General features: G+C 33.1%; 1 protein-coding gene across 1 annotated transcript; it reads right to left on the bottom strand.

The window, feature by feature from the left end:
- Nucleotides 1-21,159: 21,159 nt before the first annotated feature.
- LOC110033373 lies at nucleotides 21,160-21,681 on the bottom strand. Its single transcript, XM_020737330.1, has one exon. It carries the CDS (start codon nucleotides 21,679-21,681, stop codon nucleotides 21,160-21,162), a length of 522 nt encoding a protein of 173 aa, XP_020592989.1.
- Nucleotides 21,682-25,545: the final 3,864 nt, after the last annotated feature.

Raw genomic sequence — 25,545 nt, 5'->3', positions numbered from 1 at the left:
AATCTCCAGATGTTCTGATAGATCCAAGTGCTAATGAGTTTAACCACATTTTAACTTTATCCCTTAGTGAAAAAGGAAAAAAGTCTAAGCCTAACAACATTATTCAACACTCCATCATATTTAGCTCACAATTCTAGAAAACTAGTAAGGTGTAAATTAGGATCTTTAGTTGGTGTTCCTCCAAACTGATTGTTTTGTACCATTTGGATAATAACAGGTTTAAGCTCAAATGAATTGGCAGCTATAGTAGGGTTTTGTATAATGAAATGAATTTCATCTGCTGTAGGATTAGCATAATATCTTAAAGGTCTCTGATGATGTTCATTTTTATTTCTAGCATTATTTAAATTGCAAGCCATTTTGCTAAAATGATCTTTCTCTTTCTATTTTTTTCAAAATTTTCTAACAATTCTCTCTAATTAATAATTAAGAGGTACTAAATTTTTATATCTTGCACTACACATAAACAAACAAAGCAAATAATTAAAAATAAGTAAACAGACTTAAATAAGAAAATGTTCAAACTAAACTGCAAACACTCTTTTTTTTAAAATAAAGCAAAATAAAATAAAATACTGACTAATACTTTTCGTTAGTTCCCATCAACGGCTCCAAAAACTTGATGGCGGGTAGATTTAGTGTGTAAATTTTGTAAATATTTTTCAATATTACAAAATTACACACTACACATATATAATAAATATCTAATCTAATCCCAACAAAAATACCTTTTACGAAAATAGTTTAGCTTTTAAAACTCTTTTTAAAACTGTAAAATCCTCGTTAAAAGCACTGCAAATGTATGTGTCGCTCATGTAATAAAGTCTCTAATGGAGTCCTAGAAATCGATCCCACAGGGAAGTTGGAAAATCCTTTAAGTAAGTTTTTGAAATTATTTTATAATTTAAAAAAACAAAAATAGAAGTAAAGTTTGAAGTTTGAATATTAACTACTAAGGTGAATGATATATAAATTGCAGTTGAAAAGCAAAGTTAACTAACTAAGAACTAACTTTCAGAAGTAAAATTACGAAAACTAAAAAAATTTTTTGTTTTAACTGAAAGTTCAAATTTAAGAAAGCATCCTTCCTCTTTACAATGAGTATATGGATTGTGAAGAAATTGAAATTATTTGAATATATATATATATATATAAACTATTTTGTATTTCGTGGTTAAGATGGGAGGAAACCGGATACCACTCTAGAGCTCCCACTACTCCCTCACATGAGGGCTAATAATCTCGTATCACCTTCCAATCAACTAGACCAAATTGGAGATTTTAATCTGCCACCTTAAAATCTCTAATTCTACATCCAGCAAAGTATATTTCCCTATTTATTAGCACCCAATCTTATGGATTACATACTCTCCCATAAAATCAAATGTGATTCTCCCTATGTTGTAGAAATCATATCCCTTTTTCAGAATGTATGTCTCTAAAAAAGTTTTAACATTTCAATTGGCCAGATAGAAAAGTAAATGAAGATCGGAGTACAAATCATGAAAATTTTTAATATTTAAACTCGCAGAAAAAAAAATCAATTGTTCACAAAACCATATCTCAAAATAGGGAGAAGGATAAAAAAGAACTTATCTCACAATCCTTCCCAAAAAAAATCCCTAGAAGTTCTCTCCAAGCCTTTCCCTCTTTACAATCCCACTCAATTCTCACTTAGAAGTGTAACGAAGAAGAAATCTCTCACCTTCCCTTTCCTCTTACAACCTAAGAAGAAAATCTCCTCTTCTCCTCTTGCCTCTCATGCCAACTTTCTCTCTCTCTCCCTCTCTCTCTCGTCTCCCACACTCTCTATGAAGTCTTCTCTTTTATTTTGGGCTGCCTCCTTTGAAAAAGAATTCAAAAGTTGTTCCCTCCAAAAGTCAACTCTTTTGAATTCAAAAGATATGTTATTTGATCCAATATACATATCCTTTCATAAAAGAACCTTTCAAAGTGTCTAAATGCATTGTATTACTCCAATAGGTTTGTAGAACAAGTGTCCCTTTGGAAACTCACGCAAAATTTGTCTTAAACCGCCTTAATTTGCAAAAAGTCGACTCTGGCGCATCATGCGCCGATCTGGCTCATCATGTGCCAGAATCCCAAAATTCATTGTTTTGGCTCCAAATTTTGTCCTTTTTGTCACTTTTGCTCCAAATGTCTAAAAATGATATACATGTAGCAAAAAACATGAAAATACCTCTCTTTAAAGTGCAATATCACCAAAAATAAGCATAAAATATGTACTTAAAATAGTATATTATTTTGGTGAATCAAAATCCCCCAAACATAAAAGCATATGACTTGTCCTCAAGTGACACTTTTATTACATAAAAGCATATGACTTAGGATAGAGATTAACTTATAACGTCTATACTTTTGTTTAATAAATAGAATAGTAAAATTTAAGAAAAACCTTTAATAAGTTAGATTCAAACTCTTAGTTTAGGAATACTCTGTAATCAAATTTAAGATTTCTGAATTTTTATTCATTTCAAGAAGAATTGCAATTTGTCATATTAAGGACATTTAGAATATTCATATGAAAAAGAACTTCATGAAAACTTTAAATAAAGCTTTTTCCTTAAGTTGATTCAAGTGAAGCCAAATTTTTATTAGGCATTTCCTCAAACTTCTCCTCACTTTTTTTTTTTCTTTTCTTTTTCTTTTTCTCTTTTTTTCTTTTAGGATCTTTTCAATCCTTTTTTTTTATTTTTCATTTTCAAGTGAGTATTACTTTATCTAGATAGCCATTAATAGTTTTGAACTTCACTATCCTCTTCTCGAAGTTAAAACTCATACATTTCTTCACTTTATAAATTTATATTATTTTATGATTTTCATAAAGTCTAATTCTTTTCTTCTTACATGAAACTCTAAAATTCTTAACACTTCAAAAATACAATTTTCTTTACTTTAAATAGGAAAACATAGATTTATCCTATCATACCAAATATCTTTTAACTTTAGAATTGAACTTCATTATTAAAAAGAAATCTTTTTCCTAAATTTACCAAAATATTTATAAACAAAAGTATAGTCATTTAAAGTTAAAATTTAATATCTCGGGCCATGTTAAATTAATTTTAAAAATAAAGTTAATTGAGGACAAATAAAATTTAGTTTACTTCTTTTCAAAATAATTTTTCCTTTCCCCCAAACTTAAGTATTTAAGTGATTTAAAAAATATTTTTAGTATAAAATTTAGTAGGTGAAAGAAAACTACATGAAAATAAAAACTAGCTTATAGAGGATTTCTGACTATGAAACTCGTATTTGATATACTTCAGGTACTAACTGTAAAACTACATACAGACTTTAAAGAATTAAATAAAACATAATATATTTTAAAGAACTTGCTGAGAATTAAAAATAAAAGTACAAAAACTGAAAAATTAAACTAAAAAAACTAAAAATACAAAAAAAATGAAAGTCTACAGTTACTATTACGGATACAGTTCACAACACAACATAAAAGTTTTTACTACAATAGGTTCCAAATAAAAGTACATCATAATACACTAACAAATAACAAAAAAAAATCAAAATACACTAAACTAAACTCATAAAAATAAATTCTCATTTCCTTCCTCGTCATCATCATCATAATCTTCTTCTTCTTCTTCTTATTCTTCTTCTTCTTCTTCTTCATGAACAGGAGCTTAGGGAGTGAAACTGGGGCAAGCAGGAAAGTCCACATTAGGTTCACCCTTAAGATGTCTTACCATAGCATTTTCAAAATCCATATCATGTTGAACTCTCCTCTATTGATATTCAGCATTATAAGCATTTCTTGCTCCTATCTCTCCCAACTGAGTTTGAATATTAATTTGTCCATTTGTTGAATCATCAGTTGGTCCATAATACCTTCAAGTGATACAGATCGAGAAGTAGACTCCCTTGTAGCAGATGTAGAGGGCCTATCCCTTCTTCCACCTCTAGATTCAACAAATGATTCCACTCTCTGAATTATATGCCTCCCAATCAAATTTTGTGGCTATAATCTTTCTTCATTTCTATGGGATTCTAATCTTGATTGTTCACATAGAGTGAAAATCAGGGCAGGGTATCCCAAACCACCAGTGGTAGAACTACCAGCTATACTTTGAGCATGTTGAACTATAAGTGCACGAACATCTATTTCTTTCATGTTTAGTACAGCTTTATCTTTTGTAACATCAGCCAAATGATTTATTGGCAACAATTTGGCAGAAATGAAGTGGTGCCATACTTTTGACTGAATAGTCAACATGGAAGCAGGGAAGTTAACTATCTTGTTATTCTTAATCTTCCACTCCCCCTCTTCCATCAGTCAAAAATGCAATCAATTCATCCAGTGATGAATCAGTCATCACGAATGCAGCGTATTCATCGAAAAATACTTTCTCGGCCAATAAAAAGTGTTGATCCTTTCAGTAGTAAATTCAACATACTTACCTCTCACCAAGATGTGATCTTCAACAGTGAACCTCAAGTTTGCATAAAACTCCCGAACCATCAGGACAATTTCTTTTGTAGTGAAGTAGCAGAATCTTTCTCAGTTTCTGGCGAGAATCAGTAACTCGATCTCGCCACAACTCAATCTCGCCACCCTGGTTTTCAAATGAGTGTTCTTGGATCATTCTTCTTGTCTCCATTTAAGTATTTGTAACTCTCTTGATCTTTGAAAATAACAAGTCTTCGTGCATCAAAAACTTTGGACGACCTTCCTCTCTTAACTCGGGGAGCCATTTAAAAATTCTATGAAAAATCCAAATAATTCCAAATAAATTGCTCAATAAAAAATCTCACTCCTCAAGCAAGATTATTTGGTAAGAAACTTTTATCCATGATTCATCAAAAATCCCATATTTTGGATCTCCCAAATCCATGGTGAAAATAAAAAATTTCTAAGTTTAAGTGAAGCTCTTACTAAGCAAAGATGAAATCTATGGTTTTTAAATCCAAATCCTTCTTTTTCGCCCACAATGTGATGCCCTAGACCAAGGTCTTGAGGTAGGAGACAACTTAAGCAGTGAAAATGGAGTCTGTCCATGCAATTTGCAGTTTTCTAGGCAATCTAATATGCTCAGACCTTTGGCGCATCATGTGACAATCTGGCGCATCATGCGCCAAGGCTCTGTAAATTCGCGCATCATGTATCAGAGCTTAAATTTAATATATCACTAACAATATAATTTACAATATCAGCACACTATAGTATTTCCCATCCTTTTACAACTTAAAGCTGTTCATGAGGAAAAGTTTTGTTAATTTCTCTTTCCAAATCAAGTAATTCTTTCTATTCTAGCCTATATAGTTGATCAGCAATTTGATTACCAGTCTCTTTTCTATTGACTAGTACAAAATCGAACTCTTGCATCAGAAGTACCCACCTAATTAATCTTGATTTTGCATCCTTCTTTTGCATTTTGCATCCTTCTTTTGCATCTTTTGCATCAAATATTTAAAAGTTGAATGGTCAGTATGCACATCACATTTAGCTCCAATAAAATATGACCTAAACTTATTAAAAGCGTACACAATGGCTAATAATTCTCTTTCAGTGCTGGTGTAATTAGTTTGAGCGTCATTAAGAGTTTTATTAACATAGTGTATAACTTTAAAAATCTTATCGAATTTATCCCTAAATTAGCTCTAATTGCATAATCACTAGCATCACACATTAATTCAAAAGGTTTCTCCCAATCAGGTGAAACAATTATAGGAGCAGTCATCAATTTTCCCTTTAAAGTTTCAAAGGTTTTACGGCAATCTTGATTAAGGTCAAAATTTTTATCTTTTTCCAGAAGTTTTCATAAAGGTTTAGTAATTTTTAAAAAGTCTTTAATGTATCTCTTATAAAATCTAGCATGTCATACAAAGCTCCTAACTCCTCTTACTGTAGTAGGTGGAGGTAGGTTTGATATAACCTGAAAATTGACATCATACATCATTGAAATATTGTAGGTGCAATCTGGAATTTTATACCCAAGCATGATTCCTCCTGCAACCATAAATTGATATTTTTCCCAAATTGACATCATACATCATTGAAATATTGTAGGTGCATTACCTAATTCAAAGGGAATTCACCGAAAAGCAAAAGTTTCATAAGAACCAGTAAATGTTGTTTTGCAAAATGTTCCAGAACTTTCTCCAAATTATTTTGACATATTTCAAATGAAGTTCCAAATGCAGAAAAATCATCCATAAGGACTTCAATCCCTTTTTCAGTCAAACCACTAAAAATTGACATCATACATCTTTGAAATATTGCAGGTGCATTACCTAATTCAAACGGAATTCACCGAAAAGCAAAAGTTTCATAAGAACCAGTAAATGTTGTTTTCTCTAGTTCCTCTAGAGCAATAGGTATTTAATGATAATCGGTATATCCATCTAGAAAACAAAAATATTTATGCCCAACCAATCTATCCAACATCTGGTCCAAAAAAGGTAAAGGAAAATGATCCTTCCTAGTCGCAGAATTTAATTTTCTATAATCTATGCAAATTCTCCAACCAGTGACTTGTCTTGTTGATATTAATTCATTATGCTAATTTGTCACTACAATCTTGTCTCTACAGTCACACCTCTTTTCTTTAAAACACACTGAATTAGATTTACTCAAGCACTATTTGAAATAGGATATAATATTCCAGCATCTAACCATTTTAAAATCTCTTTCTTCACAACTTCTTTCATTATATGATTTAATCTCCTTTGAGGATCAGCTCTTGGTTCATGTTGATCTTCCAATAAGATTCTATGCATACAAATTGAAGGACTGATGCCTTTAATATCAGCTAATGCCCAACCTAAGGCTCTTCATATCTTTTCAAAGTTTCCAACAACTGTTGTTCTTATGTATCAGTTAATTCTGAGGATACGATAACAGGAAATGTAGATAAATCTCCTTAGAATGCATACTTCAAATGTGTACGAAGTGTTTTCAGTTCCATTTTAGGAGGTATCTCAATAGGTGAAATCAAATTCTTATTACTTTCTATAGGATATAACATTTCATATTTTTTCTGAACATAATCCAAATCCTCTTTACTCACTTCTATAGATTCATCATGAATTTTACCCTCATCTAGATATTCCATATATTCCTTTTCGAATTCTCTTTCAAAAGTCCTCTTAAAATATTCATGGCTTAAATATTCACTAATATACATTCTGAAGCATTCAATCTCGAAGCATTCAATCTCTTGCTCTTCAATCTCTTGCTCTTTTGCAGGGTATCTCATTGATTTTGCAATATTAAATGTAATCTCTTAATCACTAACGCTTATAGTTAGTTCTCCTTTCTTCTCATCTATCAAAGCTCTTCTAGTGGCTAGGAATGGTCTTCATAAAATGATAGGAATTTCTTTTTCTTCCTCCATATCTAACTCCATATCTAATACAATAAAGTCCACAGGAAAGATAAATTTCTTGACTTTTACCAAAACATCTTCTATAACTCCTTTAGGATAGGTAATCGAATGATCTGTTAACTAAAGAGTTACAGTTGTAGGTGAAATTCTTCTAAGCCCAACCTTCTGAATATTGATAACGACTCACATAAAGCTTTTCCATAAAATCATTCACCAATGGGACAAGGAATTGTAAAACTTCTTGGATTTTGAGTTTTTCATGAAGCTTTTTCTAAATTATAGCGCTACACTCTTCATTGAGTGCAACAGTCTCATTATCTAGAAAGTTCCTTTTCATATTAAGTATATCCCTCACGAACTTCACATAGCTTGGCATTTGTTCCAAAGCTTCAACTGATGGAATGTTTATCGTTAATTTCCTCAAAATTTCTTAAAATTTTGAAAATTAATTATCGCTTTATTTCTTTATTTCTGCTTCAATCTTTAAGAAAATGGAGGTGGTAGTCTTTCTACAGTTATTTTCATTGGTTTAATTGGACTTTCTGCTTTAAAATGAAAATCTTCACAAAATTTTCATTTTCGACCTAAAATTTTCATTTTCGACCTCACCTTTTCAACTTCAACTTCTTGTTGAACTCTATTTTCTAATTCATTTTCACTTCTCAGTTGAGTAGCTTTTATTTGCTCTTTATTCTGATCTTTAGGATTTACTTCAACATTACTAGGCAATGTTCTTGGAGGTCTATTGCTAAGTGTAGTAACAATACATCCCAATTGATTTTCTATGTTTTTGATTGCAGCTCCTTAACTTTGTAATTAACTACCCATTTGCAATATTAATTCTTCTATTGATAGCTTTTTCTCCTTACTCTTTAAATTATTAAATCCTGGGGGATAATAAGGTTTATAAACTTGATTCCTTTGATTGTTGGAGTTTCCCAATGGGTTAGCAGTATTGTTTCCCTATTGCGGATTTGTAGCATTAGAGTTATTGTTACTCCAACTAAAGTTTGGATGGTTTTTCCATCCAAGATTTTAATAATTGGCACAAGGGTTATTAGAATGATTGAAAATTAATTACACCCATCTCTTCAATTAATGAATATGCTTCATCTAATGGTTTTGACATTAATGATCCACCACTAGCAGCATCAATTATTGCTCTAAGAGATCCAAACAACCCATTAAAAAAATTTCAAATTATTAAACAATCTGGCAATGCATGGTGTGGACACTTTCTAAGGAGATCCTTAAATTTTTCTCAAGCATCATAAATTGATTCTCCTTCAAAGTGACAAAAAGATGTGATATCATTTCTAAGCTTAGAAATTTTTAAAGGTGGGAAATATTTAGATAAGATTTTTTGTGATAAATCTCCCCATGTTCTGATAGATAAGGTACTAATGAGTTTAAAGACATCTCAGCTTTATCCCTTAGTGAAAAAGGAAAAAAGTCTAAGCCTAACAGCATCATTTGACAATCTATCATATTTAAATGTTGCACACAATTCTAGGAAACCATGAAGGTGTAAATTAGGATCTTCAGTTGGTGTTCCTCCAAACTGATTGTTTTGTACCATTTGGATAATAGCAGGTTCAAGCTCAAATGAATTGACATCTACAATAGGGTTTTATATACTCAAATGAATTTCATCTGTTGTAGGATTACCATAACCTCTTAAAGGTCTCTGATGATGTTCATTTTCATTTCCAGCATTGTTTAAATTGCAAGCCATTTTACTAAAATTATCTTTCTCTTTTTGTTGTTTTTGAATTTTTCTAATTGTTCTCTCGAATTCAGAATCGTATGGTACTAAATTTTCATATCTTACACTACGCATAAACCCATAACCTCTTAAAGGTCTCTGATGATGTTCATTTTCATTTCCAGCATTGTTTAAATTGCAAGCCATTTTACTAAAATTATCTTTCTCTTTTTGTTGTTTTTGAATTTTTCTAATTGTTCTCTCGAATTCAGAATCGTATGGTACTAAATTTTCATATCTTACACTACGCATAAACAAACAAAGGAAGTAATTAAAATTAAGTAAACACACTTAAATAAAAAAATGTTCAAACTAAACTACAAACACTCTTTTTTTTCTAAATAAAACAAAATACTGACTAGTACTTTTCATTAGTTCCGTGGCAACAGCGTCAAAAACTTATTGACGGGTAGATTTAGTGTGTAAATTTTGCAAATATTTTTCAATGCTATAAAATTACACATGGAAGATATATAATAAATATGTAATATAATCCCAAAATAAATTCCTTTTATGAAAATAGTTTATCTTATAAAACTCTTTTTAAAACTGTTAAATCCCCGTTAAAATCAACACAAGCATGTGTATCACTCAAGTAATAAAGGGCTCTAATGGAGTCCTAGATATCGATCCCATAAAGAAGTTGGAAAAGCCTTTAAGTAAGTTTTTGAAATTATTTTATAATTTAAAAATGCAAAAATAAAGTAAAGTGCGAAGTTTGAATACTAACTAATAAGGTGAATGCTAAATAAAATGCAGTTGAAAAATAAAGTTAACTAACTAAGAAATAACTTTCAAAAGTAAAATTACAAAACTAAATAAAGTTTTTATTTTGACAGAAGTTCAAACTTAAGAAAGCATTATTCCCCTTTACAATGAGTATATGGATTGTGAAAAAATTGAAATCATTTGAAAATATATATATATAAATTATTTTGTGCCAAATAAGAGCAATCATATTCTTTACCCTCTTCCGAGTGCTATAAAGAACATTCACTAATCCAGAGTTTGGTCCTTAATTATGTGGTTAGGCTGGGAGGATACCGGCTATCACTCTAGAGCTCCTACTAATCCCTCACCTGAGGGCTGACAATCTCGCATCAGTTTTCAATCAACTGGACCAAATTGGGGATTTTCATTTGTCACCTTAAAATCTCCAATTCTTCATCCAACAAAGTATATTTACCCAACTATTTGCACCCAATCCCTTGGATGACATACTCTCCCATGAAATAGAATGTGATTCTCCATATGTTGTTGAAATTATATCCCTTTTCAGAACATATGTCTCTCAACAAGTTTTAACATTTCAATTGGTCAAATCAAAATGTAAATGAAGATCGGAGTTCAAATCACCACAAATTATTAACATTTAAAATCGTGGAAAACAAAATCAATACTTCACAAAACAATATCTCAAAGTAAGGATAAGGATAAAGAAGACTACTCAGAATTAAGGAGAAGGATACAAAAAAACACAGATTTCATATATAAAAACAAGTTTACAAAACAAAAGAAACAAAAATAGAACTTATCTCACAATCCTTCCCAAGCAAACCCTAGAAGTTTTCTCCAAACTTTTCTCTCTTTAATATCCCACTCAATTCTCTCTTAGAAGTGTAACGAAGAAGAAATCTCTCACCTTTCCTCTCCTCTTACAACCCTACCTCTTACAACCTAAGAAGAAAATCTCCCTTTCTCCTCTTGCCTCTCACACCAACTTTCTCTCTCTCTCCCTCTCTCGTCTCTCTCTCTCTTCTCCATCACTCTCTATGAAATCTTCTTTTCATATTTTGGGTTGTCTCCTTTGAAAAAGAATTCAAAATTCCCTCTAAAAGTCAACTCTTTCAAATTTAAAAGAAAATACATTTCCCTTCATAAAATAACCTTCCAAAGTGTCTGAATGCATTGTATTACTCCAATACGTGTGTAGAACAAGTGTACCTTTAAAAATTTGCTCAAATTACATCTTGAACCATCTTAATTTATAAAAGGTAGTCCTGACACATCATGCGCCAATTCTCTGTCAAGCAGCGCATCATGCGCTGATCTGGCGCATCACGCGCCATAGTTCCAAAATTTGTTGTTTTAGCTACAAATTTTGTCCTTTTTTTCTATTTTTTGCTCCAAATGCCTAAAAATAATATACCTACAATTAAAACATAAAAACACCCTTCTTTAAAGTGCAATATCACCAAAAATAAAAAGTGCAATATCACAAAAAATAAGCATAAAATATGTACATTTAGAATTTTCCTTTATTATTAAAAACTTTATACCTAAATTTAACATAATATTTATAAATAGAAGTATAGTCATTTAAAATTAAGTCTTAATATCTCAAGCCATGTTAAATGATTTTGAAAAATAGAGTTAATTGAGGACAAAGAAAATTTAGTTTACTTCTTTTCAAAATAAATTTTTCTTTCCCCCAAAGTTAAGTTTTTAAGTGATTTTAAAAATATTTTTAGTATAAAATTTAGTAGGTGAAAGAAAACAGTAAATGCATGAAAATAAAAATTGACTTGTAGAGAATTTCTGACTATGAAACTCGGCTTTGGTATACTGCAGGTACTAACTGTAAAACTACATACATGCTTTAAAGCATTAAATAAAACATAATATATTCTAAAAAACTTCTTAAGAATTAAAAACAGAGATACAAAAACTGAAAAATTTAACTAAAAATACTAAAAATACAAAAAAAAGAAAGTCTACAGTTACTATTATAGATTCAGTTCACAACACAACATAAAAGTTTTTACTATAATAGGTTCCAAATAAAAGTACATCATAATACACTCACAAATAACAAACAAACATCAAAACACTCTAAACTAAACTCATAAAAATTCTCATATTCTTCCTCATCATCATCATAATCTTCTTCCTCTTCTTCTTTGTCTTTTTCATCATGAACAGGAGCATAGGGAGTGAAACTGGGGAAAGGAGGAAACTCCACATTAGTTTCAACCCTAAGATGTCTTACCATAGCATTTTCAAAATCAATATCATATTGAACTCTCCTCTGCTGATATTCATCATTATAAGCATTTCTTGCTCCCATCTCACCCAACTGAGTTTGAATAATAATTATGTTCATTTATTGAATATTAGTTTGTCCATAATACCTTCAAGTGATGCAAATCAAGAAGTAGATGCCTGTCGGCATAATTTATTTAAGGATTTGCCCGTTGGAAGCTGTCGGCTACCAGAATTGGAATCCCGTCGCCCGCTTCGGATTGACATTTAATTTACATATGTATTTAAGTTAGAAAAATATGAAATCAAATTGATCTCATTTATTTCATATTTTAAATGAAAGAGCACTACACCTCAAACTATGCATTTATCTTGAAAGATAAACATGAGACTTGAGGGTGAGGCTCAATAAAATAAACTAAGAAATATATGACATTTGTTTAGTTTTTGAAACCATTTTATTATAAGCCGAGAAGTTCCCCAATTTAATATAAAAAATTGAATAGGGTTTATATTAAGCTGGGTTCTTGAAATTTTCCTATAAAGGCAAGCCCTTATAGTTAATTAAATCTTAGACAATCGAAGTCGCCTAAGAAAACACTCAATAAAAATCAGGGAATATTTTCTTCAAAGACGTCAAAGGAAAAGTACTTTTCAATGAGATTGGATGAAGAGGTGTGAAAAAAAAATGACTCAAATTTGGAAAAATTAGTGTGGAATCTAAAGGAAGAAGAACTAGGGGATGTCACAAATCCTGAGGAGAACCTCGATGTCTTCCCAGTCTACCCTACTGTTTGGCTTAAAATTAAAGGAGAAATATTTAAATGTTTCATCCTGCCAGTTTTATTAATTAGGGCTCACATTCGTGTAAAACAATTACACAAATAGCCTGGAAGATATGAGGATTTAATTCTTGACGAATGACAACCTCAGAATCCTAAATTGAGTTAGAGATTACATTGTATAGCAGGGTTACACAAAAACCTAAACATAAGGTTGAGGATTTATGTCGCACTAGGCGGACAATCTCGAAGTCCTATAGCTTGTTGTTTAATTCTAAGGAATGGTGTAGGAGATGTAGATATGTTTTGTTGTTGAAGATGGTCATGTTGCCCACAATGTTAGCTCCTCGTCGTGATAAATTTAAATTTTCTAAGGTGTCAATTCATGATGTCAAATCAAATTTTCCCGAAGGTCATAATTATTTAAATATTATGGGGGATGTTAAAGTTGATTAGAGTGACAAAGTTGAATGTTAAAGTTGATTAGAGCGACACTGGTTAGGATCCTACGGTTCCCTCATTCTGGCACCACTATTTTCTTTCGAATTCATTTAGTCCAAATGAATTTTCTAAAATCAACTTAATGAGTTCTATACTTTCATTTAGACTGTGGGAAGTCTCGTTAGCAACTGTAGGTTACCTCCTCCGAGGGATTCCCGATCATCTGATATAGTCATCTTAATTTAGTTGTAATTTTTCTTTTGTGATGTTTGTGATTAAACTTTGAGTTGTCTTTATATTTTAAATGTTGTGGCGGTGAATTTTAACTTGTTTAATTTTTTAAATTTTAGTTTTGGTTTTACGGTTATCTCAACAGTTTTGGTTTTAACATGCAGGGTGACATCGTTGTTTAACATGCAAGTTCGAGATAAGAAATGCAGAAATGTAAATTCAATAATTTAAAAGCATACCTTTTGATTCTTCTTGTTCCTCCACCTGAGAGGTTGGCTTTGGCAACATATATATAATCATGCAAAGAATTTAAATATTTAAATTTCAGTTTTGGTTTTACGGCTATCTCAATAGTTTTGATATTGACATGGAGGGTGACATCAATTTTTAACATGCAAGTTCGAGACAAGAAGTGCGGAAATGTAAATTCAACAATTTAAAAGCGTACCTATTGATTCTTCTTGTTCCTCCACCTGAGAGGTTAGCTTTGGCTACATATATATAATCATGCAAAGAATTTAAATTGCACGAGTAGTTGAAGGTATAGCTACCAAACCCCAAATTATGACTCTGTTGAGCCTCTAAAGATCTTAGTAGATGATTTTAGAACAAGTTATAACAAGTTCAATTTGCCCTTCAAAATATTCAATAGGTTTCAAAGTTCTCTAAGCATGAACCTGAACCACTTTGTAGATCTCTTGAAATATTTCGAGTTCATTATGAACTTATCATATTGTTCCATTAATCATTCATGGTTAAGCTAAGTTTATCTCATTGCTCAGAGAAACTTGATGTTTTACCTATCCTAAGGCTAGGACACTCAATTAATCAATTGATATTTTATTTAAGAATTATGTGGATGGGTGCCCCTAAGGCATGTTGGAGTCGTAAAAGATTGTGGTGCCCACAATTACAGTCAGGCTTATAGTGCTTAAAGATGTTAATCACCCATCATATTATCTTCTAAATCCAATCAATTAAGTTTAGACATCTAGTCTAGGTCACTATCAAGGCCCTTAACAATCATAATGGGATAAATTGATGGTGGATAAAAATTTGGTTTAAGTGACATATATTCTTATTGAAAGATCACGTCATCATCAATTTTAAGCTTAGAATAAGTAAATTATCATCTTCCTAGCTTAAGACCATCACTTAAGAATCATTTGATCTTAATTGACTTCAAGTCATTAAGATTAGGGGAAATTATGATTTTGTTGATATTGAGAAAAGGTGGTAAGTGAGTTTCTACCCTTTGATCCCATCATGTTTCAATCATCCAAACATATTTATTAGGATAAAAATTACCCTTTTTCCCCTGATTAACCCTAAAATTTGATTAAGGCACCAAAATAAAAAATTATTGCACTTCCTTTAGAGCCTTCCGTTTCATAATTCATTAAACACCACTCAAATGACTTTGAGTGTTTAGAGTTTAGAGTGTCTTATCCATGGGTCAATTAAAACATCAGAGGAAAGTAATGAGGGTTTTAAGGATTAATTTAATTTAAAAAATTATTTAAATCCAGAAAATAATATTTTCCAAAATTGATTTATTTAATTATCCAAAATACAGCTTTATTCATGAGAAAATAATTCGAGGTTCCCTTAGGTTAGCATACTTAGAAAAAGTTCCATGATTTCTTTGAATTAAATTATTTTTTTTTTTTTAATTATTAACAAATTTCAATGATTTAATTAAATGGAAAATAATATTGTAACTACAAAATTTATATTCATATTTTTATTAGACTTCTCTAAGTTCAGAAAACTCAGAGAATCAAATTTTGTATTTGTGAGATTTTTTTAATTTATTAATTATAATTATTTTAATGGGAAAATAAGGAAAATTCATTTTTAAAGCTTTTAAAATATATCCTTAACTTAGAAAAATTAGGAAAAATATTATAATGAGTTATAAGTGATTAGGGAACAATTAAACACATTTTAAAATATTTTGATATTTTGAGATTTTTAAATATTTTTAATTATTTTAAATTCAAAATAAAGTTCAAAAATAAAAAATTTTTACAAAAATAGTTTTATTTTTCCTAAGTTTTTCTGATCACTCAGAAAGCCACTTTTCATAATTTTTCCAATTGTATTTAATTTAATATAATTATTTATGTACAAAAATAGAAGGTTTCTTAAAAAAATCAACTTCAGTGCTCAAACTTAGCCAAATAATTTTTAGATTTTTACAGTGGATAAACATGATTTTTATACACAATGTGGAATTGATTTTATCAATTTTTTAATAATACTTAATTTACGTAAATTAAATAAAAATATATGCATCTAATTAATAATAGAAATGTACAAAGTGATTCAAAACATCATGTAATTTTTCCTAAGCTTCTCTGACCATAAGAAACCTAATAAAATTATTTCCATAATTTGTCACAAGATTTTTTAATTTATATAATTAAAATAAGCCAAAATAGCCATCCTAGCTTGAAAATTACGGTTAGAAGCACAGAGATGCTCTCTGACTTTTAAAAAATCAGAGAACATACCCTCCATCATAAGGAATAAATCCTAAAAATTTTAATCCATGGCGAGCAATGTTTGATCATAATGAATTAAAATACTCAAGAGGGTATTTAATTCATGAAAAATCAGGGAGCCAACAAACAATTTTTATTTTTGATCCACATTATTTTCTTCTATTTCATGAGCAACAGGGTATTTTTCTTTTATTTTTATGATTTTTTTACACAAAGTTATGGTTTTTCAAAGATCAGGCATAAAAGTAAATCAAATCAGGCATAAAAATAAATCAAAAATTCCCCGATTTATCTACTTATCCACGCGGCGCCACTTCAAACTTGTTCGTTCCAAAGTCTCCACGCGGCGCTCCGCCATTTGACACCACCAGCCACGTAGCCACTTCATCAACCCACCTTTTTGCTCCATCCACACGTCTGACTTTCTCTCATCCGTCCGTTGAATAAACGTGCAATCAGATGGCTCTCAATCATCTTCCCCAAGTGACCTAATCCGAGAACTGTTTACACTAAAACCCTACGTTCTCAAGCTAGACTCAACCAAATTGCATGGGATTTATTTTTAGACCTTCATCTACTCAAGATGAATATATCTATATGGTTGATCAAGCATAAAATCAAGCCATTACACATGGAGAATCAAAATGAGCTCGATTTAGGATTGAGATTCAATACCTTTTTCGTGGAGGGGAGGCCTCAATCAGATGGTTGTGGTAGCTTTGATTGAGTCCAACAAGCCACCAAATGAATTCTCAAGCCCTTGTGAATTTTCTAGGTATGTTCTTGACTAAGCTTGATTTCAGGTGTTGGTCAAATTCTATGCTAGGGGCTCCCTGTGAAGGGGCTTCTTTGTGGAATCAACTTCTCTCACTGTGTGGATTGTGTGTGCATAATTAATTGAATTTTAGTGGACTATGAAAGTGTGGGAAGATATGTTCTGGTTTTTGGACAAATTTTGAACTCAAAATTGAGCTCTCACAGTGGGTACCAGAGAAGGAAAACGGTTGCAATGAGCTTAAGAGTTCCTGGAGAGTGTTTGAGAGAAATTAGGCAGAGTTTCCCCAAGGAAATTGGATTGCTCTCCTCTTTGACCATGGAGGAGGGGTTTAAAGAGAATGGCTTAGGGTGGAGCTCAAGGCTTCAATTCAGGTGAAAAAGGCAGCTGAAGTGGAGGGCTAATAAGCTTTAAAGGACATTTTGGATGAGCTAGATTCTATGAGTGGAATTGGGTTTAAATTAGGTGTGGTGGCTCTTGGTTTTATAGTTCTCTAGCGACTAAGGCTGTTGGCCAGAGCAGAGGAGGTGGTCAGGTAGTCAGGTGAGCCAGAGGGAGGGTTAATTATGATTAACCACTAATGGTTTGGCATGATGGTGGAAATTTTTTGGTTTAAACCCATAAATGGGATGAAATTCCTTTAATTTAGGGAACCATTAGTCCATAGACCACCTTGGCTGGTTTAGGTGGGTTTAGTCTGGTCACTAGGGTGTACTTGGTGACTGTAGATGTCTTGGATTGATTCATTTGGCATGGGTAAGTCAATTTTGGTGCATGGGTTCAATTTGGGTCAAATTATTTTGAAGTTGGGTTTGGGTTAGGCTAGCCATTACTTTGAACTCAATTGATTGAGAAACTTGGTGTAGTTTGGTGCGGGTGATTGTCATGAAGGGTTTAGAAAAGATTTAAAGAGATTTTGAATTGATTTTGAGGTCCAATTTAATGGATTTTGGGCATGTGATCAATTTAGTGATGTTAGGACAGACTTGGGCTTAGGTTGGGTTAAAGTTGAATTAAGTTCAAATTGATGGTTGAAAATGGTCTAGGGGAATATCATGAAGAGTTTTCAACATCAATTGGGTGTCAATTTTGGGCATTCAATTAGGTGACATTTGGAGACATAGCCAAATTGGGGCAAATTTGGATTTTTGGATTTGGGTTAAAATTGGGTGAAATTTAAGAATGATCAAGGTCAATTTAGGGTTCAATGTGATGTGTGGAAATGTTTCAAAGAGTTTATGATGCATAATTGGGGTAATTGGATGGATTTGGGGGTTCAATTGAACAGGATTTTGAGCTTGGGTAAAATTGGGGCTTTTGGTTTAGGTTGAAATTAAACATAAATGTGGGACCATTGGACTTGTATTTGGTTTGAATTGAATTTTATCATGATGAATTTGATATTAGAATTGAAACTAAGGAAGATTAGGTCAAATTGATGGACATTTGGGGTGAATTTGGGGAAATTAGACCTTTAAGGGCAATTTGGGGTTTTTGGTAAAAATAGGTCAAAATGGTCAAATTGGGTTCAATTGAAGAGTCCAAATTGATTTTTGGGGCATTTGAGATGATTTTGGAGGTTTTGGGAAAGTTTGCACCAATTTGGTAATTTTGGTAATTTTGGCAATTTTGGGTGGTTTGGGGCAGTTTGGGTAGTTTAAAATGGTTTGAAAAGATTTTGGACAAATTTAGGTATTTTGGGTGTAATTGGGAATTTTGATCAAATTTGGAATTTGGGAGTATTTTGGTAAATTGGGTAAATTTGGGGGTTAAAAGGCTAAGTAGGTATTTTGGTGAAAGTGAGGTGCCAACCACCCCATTTGAGTTATGGACCAATGGAATCCTCTACATTGGGTCCTTCATGTACTGGTCTTAGCTATACTCTAGCTTATTGGCCTAGACCTTAGCCTAGGGCTAGTGGGTCTAGGAGACCATCTATATGAGTCTCTCAAAAGATCAAGGGATCAAAGTCAACAAATTTGGGTTTAGGGTTATGAGTGGATGTGAGTGAAAGTGAGTGTAAGTGAGTCAACTATCTCTGGACCAACACCCAACGTCAACCCTAAGACCAAGCAGTCCTATGGGGATGCCCCTTGAGCTCCCCCATATTGATCCCACCTACTAAGTGCTAGAGGTTAGGACCAATATGTGGAACTTCAAGTTGAGCATAGAAGAGTTTAGAGTTTCTAATGGTGAGAGTTCCTTTTCTAGTCCTCTAAGAATAATCAACAGAAAATTCCTATGACAAGACCCTAGGCTACTAAGGATGAAACTAGACCTCAACCAAATGTGAGGTCAACAAATGGACCCCCAATAGGTGTGGTGTACCAGACAAGCACACCGCAGGTATTGGCGTTGACCGACGAGATCAATAAAATCAACACAGACTTCTAAGTCAATTAACCTTGAACAAAGTGTAGAAATGAGTGATAGTTTTTTCCAAGGGAGATTAACAGATACTCTCACCGAGGAAAATAAAGGAGATTTTGGGGACAATCATCGTGCAAACCGGTAGTCCTAGTGAAGACTCGATTTGAATTAAATATATCTAAGAAAGTTTGGATTCACTCTCACTGAGGAAAATAAAGGATATTTTGGGGACAATCATCGGGCAAACCGGTAGTCCTAGTGAAGACACGATTTGAATTAAATATATCTAAGAAAGTTTGGATTTCAATTTAAAATTTTCAAGGAAATGAAATTATGTGTGAAGAAATAAGATGAGTGGAAAAAACAAGCACAGAAAAGGGAATAGAGCATCAAAACCTATCTCAAAAGTGAGGATGAGAATATGACGTCTAAGCCTACCCTAAATGTGAGGATGGGAGTAGGACGTCTAAGCCTAACCCAAAAGTGTAGATAGGACTTGAAATTTAGGTATTAAACCCAGAAAGGGAATCAAAATTTAGGTACTGACCTAGAAATGAGGGAAACAGAATTTAGGTACTGACCCGAAAATGGGAATTGAAATTTAGGTATCAATCCTAGAAAGAGAATTAGAATTTAGGTAATGACCTTGAAAGGAGGGAATCAGAATTTATGTACCAACCCCGAGATGAGAATTGAACCAAAAAGAAGATCAGAATTTAGGTACCAACCTTGAAAGAAGGGAATGGATCAAAATTTAGGTACCAACCTAGAAAGAAGGGAATCAGAATTTAGGTACAGATCTCAAGATGCGAATTCAAATTTAGGTATCAATCCCAAGACCTCAAGATGCGAATTCAAATTTAGGTATCAATCCCAGAATGAGAGTCAGAATTTAGGTACCGACCTCAAAAGGAGAGAATTAGAATTTATGTACTGATCCTGAGATGGGAATTAAAATTTAGGTATGACTCCTAGAAAGAGAGTTGGAATTTAGGTACCAACCTCAAAAGGAGGGAATTAGAATCTCAGTACTAACCCCGAGATGGAAATTGAAATTTAGTTATCAATCCCAGAAAGAGAGTCGAAATTTTGGTACCGACCTCAAAAGAAGGGAATCAGAATTTAAGTACTGACCCCGAGATGAGAATTGAAATTTAGGTATCAGTCCCAAAAAGAAAATCAGCATTTAGGTACCGACCTCAAAAAATGGGAATCAGAATTTAGATACTAACCCCGAGAACAACATGAAAATAGTGTAGAGAGTTTGTGGTGTTAATCTCATAGATATGTGACATGTGAAGATTAACATTGGTGAGGAAAGTTTGTGAGACTTTGTGCAGAGTATGAAACTCTACTGGAATGTGATGAAATTGGTGCAGATCAAGATAGTCGTGTTGCACAAACAAAGAGTGAGAAACCTCAAACTCGAGAGAAACAAACTCAGCAAATTTTATCACTTTCTTTTCTTATTATTTTTATCACATTTAATTATCGAAGTATGTTTTCAAAACTTATTTTTTTTGGTTGATTTTTCAAAAGGATATTTTATTTAAATTTTGTTAGCATCAATTTTTTTATTGTTTTGTTCTTTGTTCATTATAATTCAAAACTAATGTATGGTTCTGGGGCTTTTTATCCATCGCACAAAAGGGAAATTTGATAAATATACTGAAATCTAAATGAAGTTTCATCAATCTGCTTCAAACAGGTATTAAAGATTGAATACATGCTAAAAGCATCAAAAGCGACAATCATGCTAAATACATCTGAAACATCATATGCTGAGTACAAATCATATTGCTACTCTGACGCAGTACAAAAAACTGTTTGTCTATCCTCAGTGGGACGAGCTCTTGATCAAGTTGACCTACTAAGCCACCCTTAAGGACAAGAGTTTCTTTTGTGTGTACTTGGAGGTACAACCATCTTATAGCTCGTATAGCTATATCTCCTCCAATTCTGGATCTGGTCGTAATTCATATAGCATCTTGTTGTCATCCATCCTTCTAAGTGTAATGGAAACTCTGCATCGTGGAACTCCAGGAATGTTTTGCTTCACTAGATTGGCTTTGTTTCCCTTTAAAATTAGTATCAAACCCACCTGCAGCAGAATTGCAATTGATCCTCTGAACTCATCCAATCCCACAACGTCGATTTCTTTTTCGAACAAAATGTCACTTTTACTCATTAACAAAACCGTGCAGAAAGGTCTGACAAAATCATGGTGATCTATATGTGAGGGAATAGAGTCTCTCTCTTCATAAATGTTGATGATATAACTGTTTGGAATGCAGTCTACTGGCAGCACGCTCCACTTGACCATTCTTTTTATTTCCCACTTTATTGTGGGAGGCAATGGATCCACCTCATCCTGTCTTAAGATCTTCGGGTGGTTCCCTTGCTTATCCCTAGTAAAATTGTAGCAACAACCACATTGAATGGTTATCCTACCATTTCCACGCATCCACTTTCATGGATCCGAGTAAGTTCTTTCCATTGGAAGACTGGCTCAACCTTTGTCTCTCATATCAAAAATGCAATCAAGGATGCTTTTTTCTTCACTTTCATAATAGACTCTGGTGTACAATTCCATACCTTCTAGTATTTTGAGAAATTTTCCTTGAACTTCTTCATAGAATTTAAACTTTCTTTTCTTTACTTTGCTCATCTTGTTAAATTATGTCATGGTAATCATCTGCGACTGTCAGGGTCGTCCCTCATTTCAACATCTACATAAATCCATGTTTGTGATGTCTATGTATCTAATAGGATGTATGATCCTCCAACTGAGTGGTCGGTAGTCTAAAATTCACCATCGATAGATGTGTACTACTCCAGAGTGTTGTAATGCTCTAAGTGGAGGACGTTACATTCTGGGCATTCTACAAAATGTGTCTAGTATCTGTCTGGGGATCTCGGCGTTGCACATCGTGCAACCCGCACAAAGCACATCTGTAATTGCCAGAACATCAGCTCTGTGGTTAAATCGAACTCACCCTCTGTAGTAGGCAAACTAGAGGAAGTCTCTCTCATGCAAGTGTTGTATATCTTTCCTTCAGGAATTGGGGTAAGTAAGTTTTCTGCCTCTTTTAGGTGCCTTCTCTCTTCACATTAGAAAGCTCTCTATTTTTTGTTATTAGTGTTTCTGCATAGAGTTCTTCTTAACGGCGCATCTGGCAGTCTCCCATCATTAACACTAATTAGATGTCCTGTTGGTGAAGAATCATAGACGGCAAGCCACTAGTCCCTTCCATTGAATTCTGCTGCACTATCACTTTCTTCCTTTTCTATGAGGAATCTTATTTAGTGTTGATATTTAATAGTGATGGTAGCACTTCTTTCTTGCAACGACTGATTATGTCCATCAGGGGACCCTCATAGTTCACGTCGACCTAATTGAAGTCCAAGTCAAAGTCTATGATCATTCCCTGAGGTGCCCTTTCCTTGTTAAGTGCAAGATTCCAGCCATCCTTGAAAGCCAGAATCAGCTTTTATCCTGATATTTTTTTCTACAGATGATAGAAAAACATCAGCGTGCTAAAATTTAGCAGGAAAAAGAACAAAACAAAACATTTATCAGACAAAATTTTTGTTTACACAGGTGTAAAGATTATTTAGTTATATATATATTTTTTATTTGATTTAATCTAGTAGAATATTAAAATTAAAAGCAGAAAGGAGAAAATCAAAGTATGAAACTTCAAAAGTTTTCATTTGATTGAGGTTAACTTCATTACAAAATTTTGGACCCAGTCATAGACGCTTGGCCAAATAAATAACCCTAGAACGATCAAAGTTTCAAAAAGGCAATTTCAAGCAGCATCAAGTTGTATATTATGTCTTCAAAAGTATCATTCGTTGATCGACAACATGGTTCCGGTAGCAATGGTCATTCACCTTGAAAATCCACCAACTGGTAGGGTCCTCCTTAATAGACCTTTTCTACGACAAATGGTTCTTCCAAGTTGGTTTAAACTTTCCACCTATTTTGCGAATGCAAGAATAAGTCTTTTAAGAACAAGAATGAGGTCACCCACTTTCAATGTCCTCGGGGGGACCAATTTGTCATGAGCTTGTACCATTCTCACTTAGTAAAGTTTCAAATTCTGCTGTGCTTCTAGTCGCTTTCCCTCGAGAATTTCCAATTCTTCAAGTCTGAGCTTTGCACTATCTTTAGTTGTGATTTGGTTGGCAACGGTGACTCTGAGAGACAGTGTCTGAACTTCTACCGACAGTGCGGCCTCAAACCCGTACACAAGTGCATAGGGTATACATTGAGTAGGAGTTTTTAACATCGTCTGGTAGGCCCACAAAGCATCTAACAAGTTATTATGCCAATCTCTTTTGTTTTCATCCAGTGTCTTTATTAAGATTTTCACGAGCTTCTTGTTGAAGGCTTCGGCCAGTTTGTTTGCCCTGGGATAGTAGATTGTGGAGTATGTCTAGTCTATCCCATGTCGTCTGAAAAAGTTATTAATCTTTCTACTTTTGAAGGCTCTCCCATTATCGGAAATCACTCAGTGCGGAACTCCGAAACAGTAGACAATTTGACTTTTGAAAGATTGAAGGATGTGTTGTGTTGTAACCTCTCATAATGGCACTACCTCTGCCCACTTAGAGAAGAAATCCATAGCGGCAAGAATGAATCTGTGTCCCTTAGATGCTGGACGATCTATTGGACCTATTATGTCTGTACTTCAACATTCCAATGGCCACAAGGCAACAGTTGGGTGTAGCACATTCTGAGGTTAGGGTAAGACCACCCTCTGCACTTGACAAAGGTGACACTTTCTAGTTGTATCCATGCAATCGTACATCATCGTTGGCCAATCGTACATCAACATTTTTGGCATTGACTAGTGAGCACCACACAATCTGGCATGTACCTCTTTGATGATATTTTGTGCTTCTGCTTTGCTTATACATCGTAGCCACATCTGGTATAATGATCTTTTGTAGAGGACATCACCCACTAGAGCATATGACATAGCCCTTCTTGTGATATGATATGCCTCACGCTTGTCCTCTGGTAATTTTCTGGTGTCCATTGATGTTAGCAACTGCAATCATCATTCCTTCCTCTTTTTCAAGTTTATGTAGATTGTCGAGGTCAATCTAAGGCAAAAACTCATCTTCCTTGTACTGTAATGTCAATGGAATTCTTCGGGGGACAAGCCAATTCATTTGCAAGTTTTGCTAAAGCATCGGCATGGGCATTACTCCTTGAGGAATCTGGTAGAGAGTCACACTGGGATCTATTCATGCAGTTTCATCGGGTATCGGTGGTATTCTGCTAATCCTGGTATCAAAATTTTATATTGTCCGGCAACTTGTTTGATGATGAGTTGTGAGCTATCATAAATGGTGATATCTGCTATATCCATCGAGATTGTCATTTCTAATCTAGTAATTAGTGCTTCATATTTTGCTTCATTGTTGGTGCATAGCTCTGTCAGGTGGTAGGAGAATCTCAGCATACCCTTATCTTGTATAATGAAAATCAAATCAATTCTCGCTTCACCTTGTATAAGTTTTCCTGGTCCTTTGTCTTTTTTGGATGATGAAGCTCCATCAAAGTTCATCTCCCAAAATTGTACACTAGAGAATTCCATTTGTAATACTTATTCATCTGGTAATTCATCTTTAAGTGGGGACTCAGCTGGAAGTGGGTGTGCTGCAAAAAAATCTGCTAAAATCTGTCATTTGAAAATTCTATGAAAATCTATGGATGGCCTTCCTCTCTTAACTTGAACAACCACTTAAAAATTCTACGAAAAATCCAAATAATTTTAAATAATTTGCTAAATCAAAAATCTAACTCCTCAAGTAAGATTATTTGGTAAGAAACATTTCACCATGAGTTTTCTTCAAACTTTATCATCAAAAATCCCAAAATTTGGATCTCCTAAATCCATGGTGAAAATAAAAAATTTCTAAGTTAAAGTGAAGATGAAATCTATGTTTTTTAGCCTCTGAATCCTTCTCTTTCTCCCACAATGTGATGCTATAGACCAAGATCTTAAGGTAAGAGATGACTTAAGAAACAAAAATGGAGTTTATACTTGAATGAAAATTGAGTACATCCATGAAATTTCAGAATTTTCTAGGAAATATAGCGTGTTCGGACCTCTGGCGCATCATGCGCCAAGGCTCTAAAAATTGGTGCATCATGCATCAGAGCTTAAATTAATCAGATTTTAGTTTCTACGGAAATCTGCTTCGTACCACTTTACGTCAACCTCTATTTGACTCAAATAAACATTTCTAAGTATAATTAAACATCACACTAACACCAAAATTTCACAAACAACACAAAACTCATATTTAT

This window comes from Phalaenopsis equestris, unplaced genomic scaffold (genome assembly GCF_001263595.1).
Source record: "Phalaenopsis equestris unplaced genomic scaffold, ASM126359v1 Scaffold001154, whole genome shotgun sequence".
NCBI classification, from domain to species: domain Eukaryota; kingdom Viridiplantae; phylum Streptophyta; class Magnoliopsida; order Asparagales; family Orchidaceae; genus Phalaenopsis; species Phalaenopsis equestris.
Note: the sequence above shows the minus strand (reverse complement) of the source record. Positions and strands in the feature narration are given on the sequence as shown.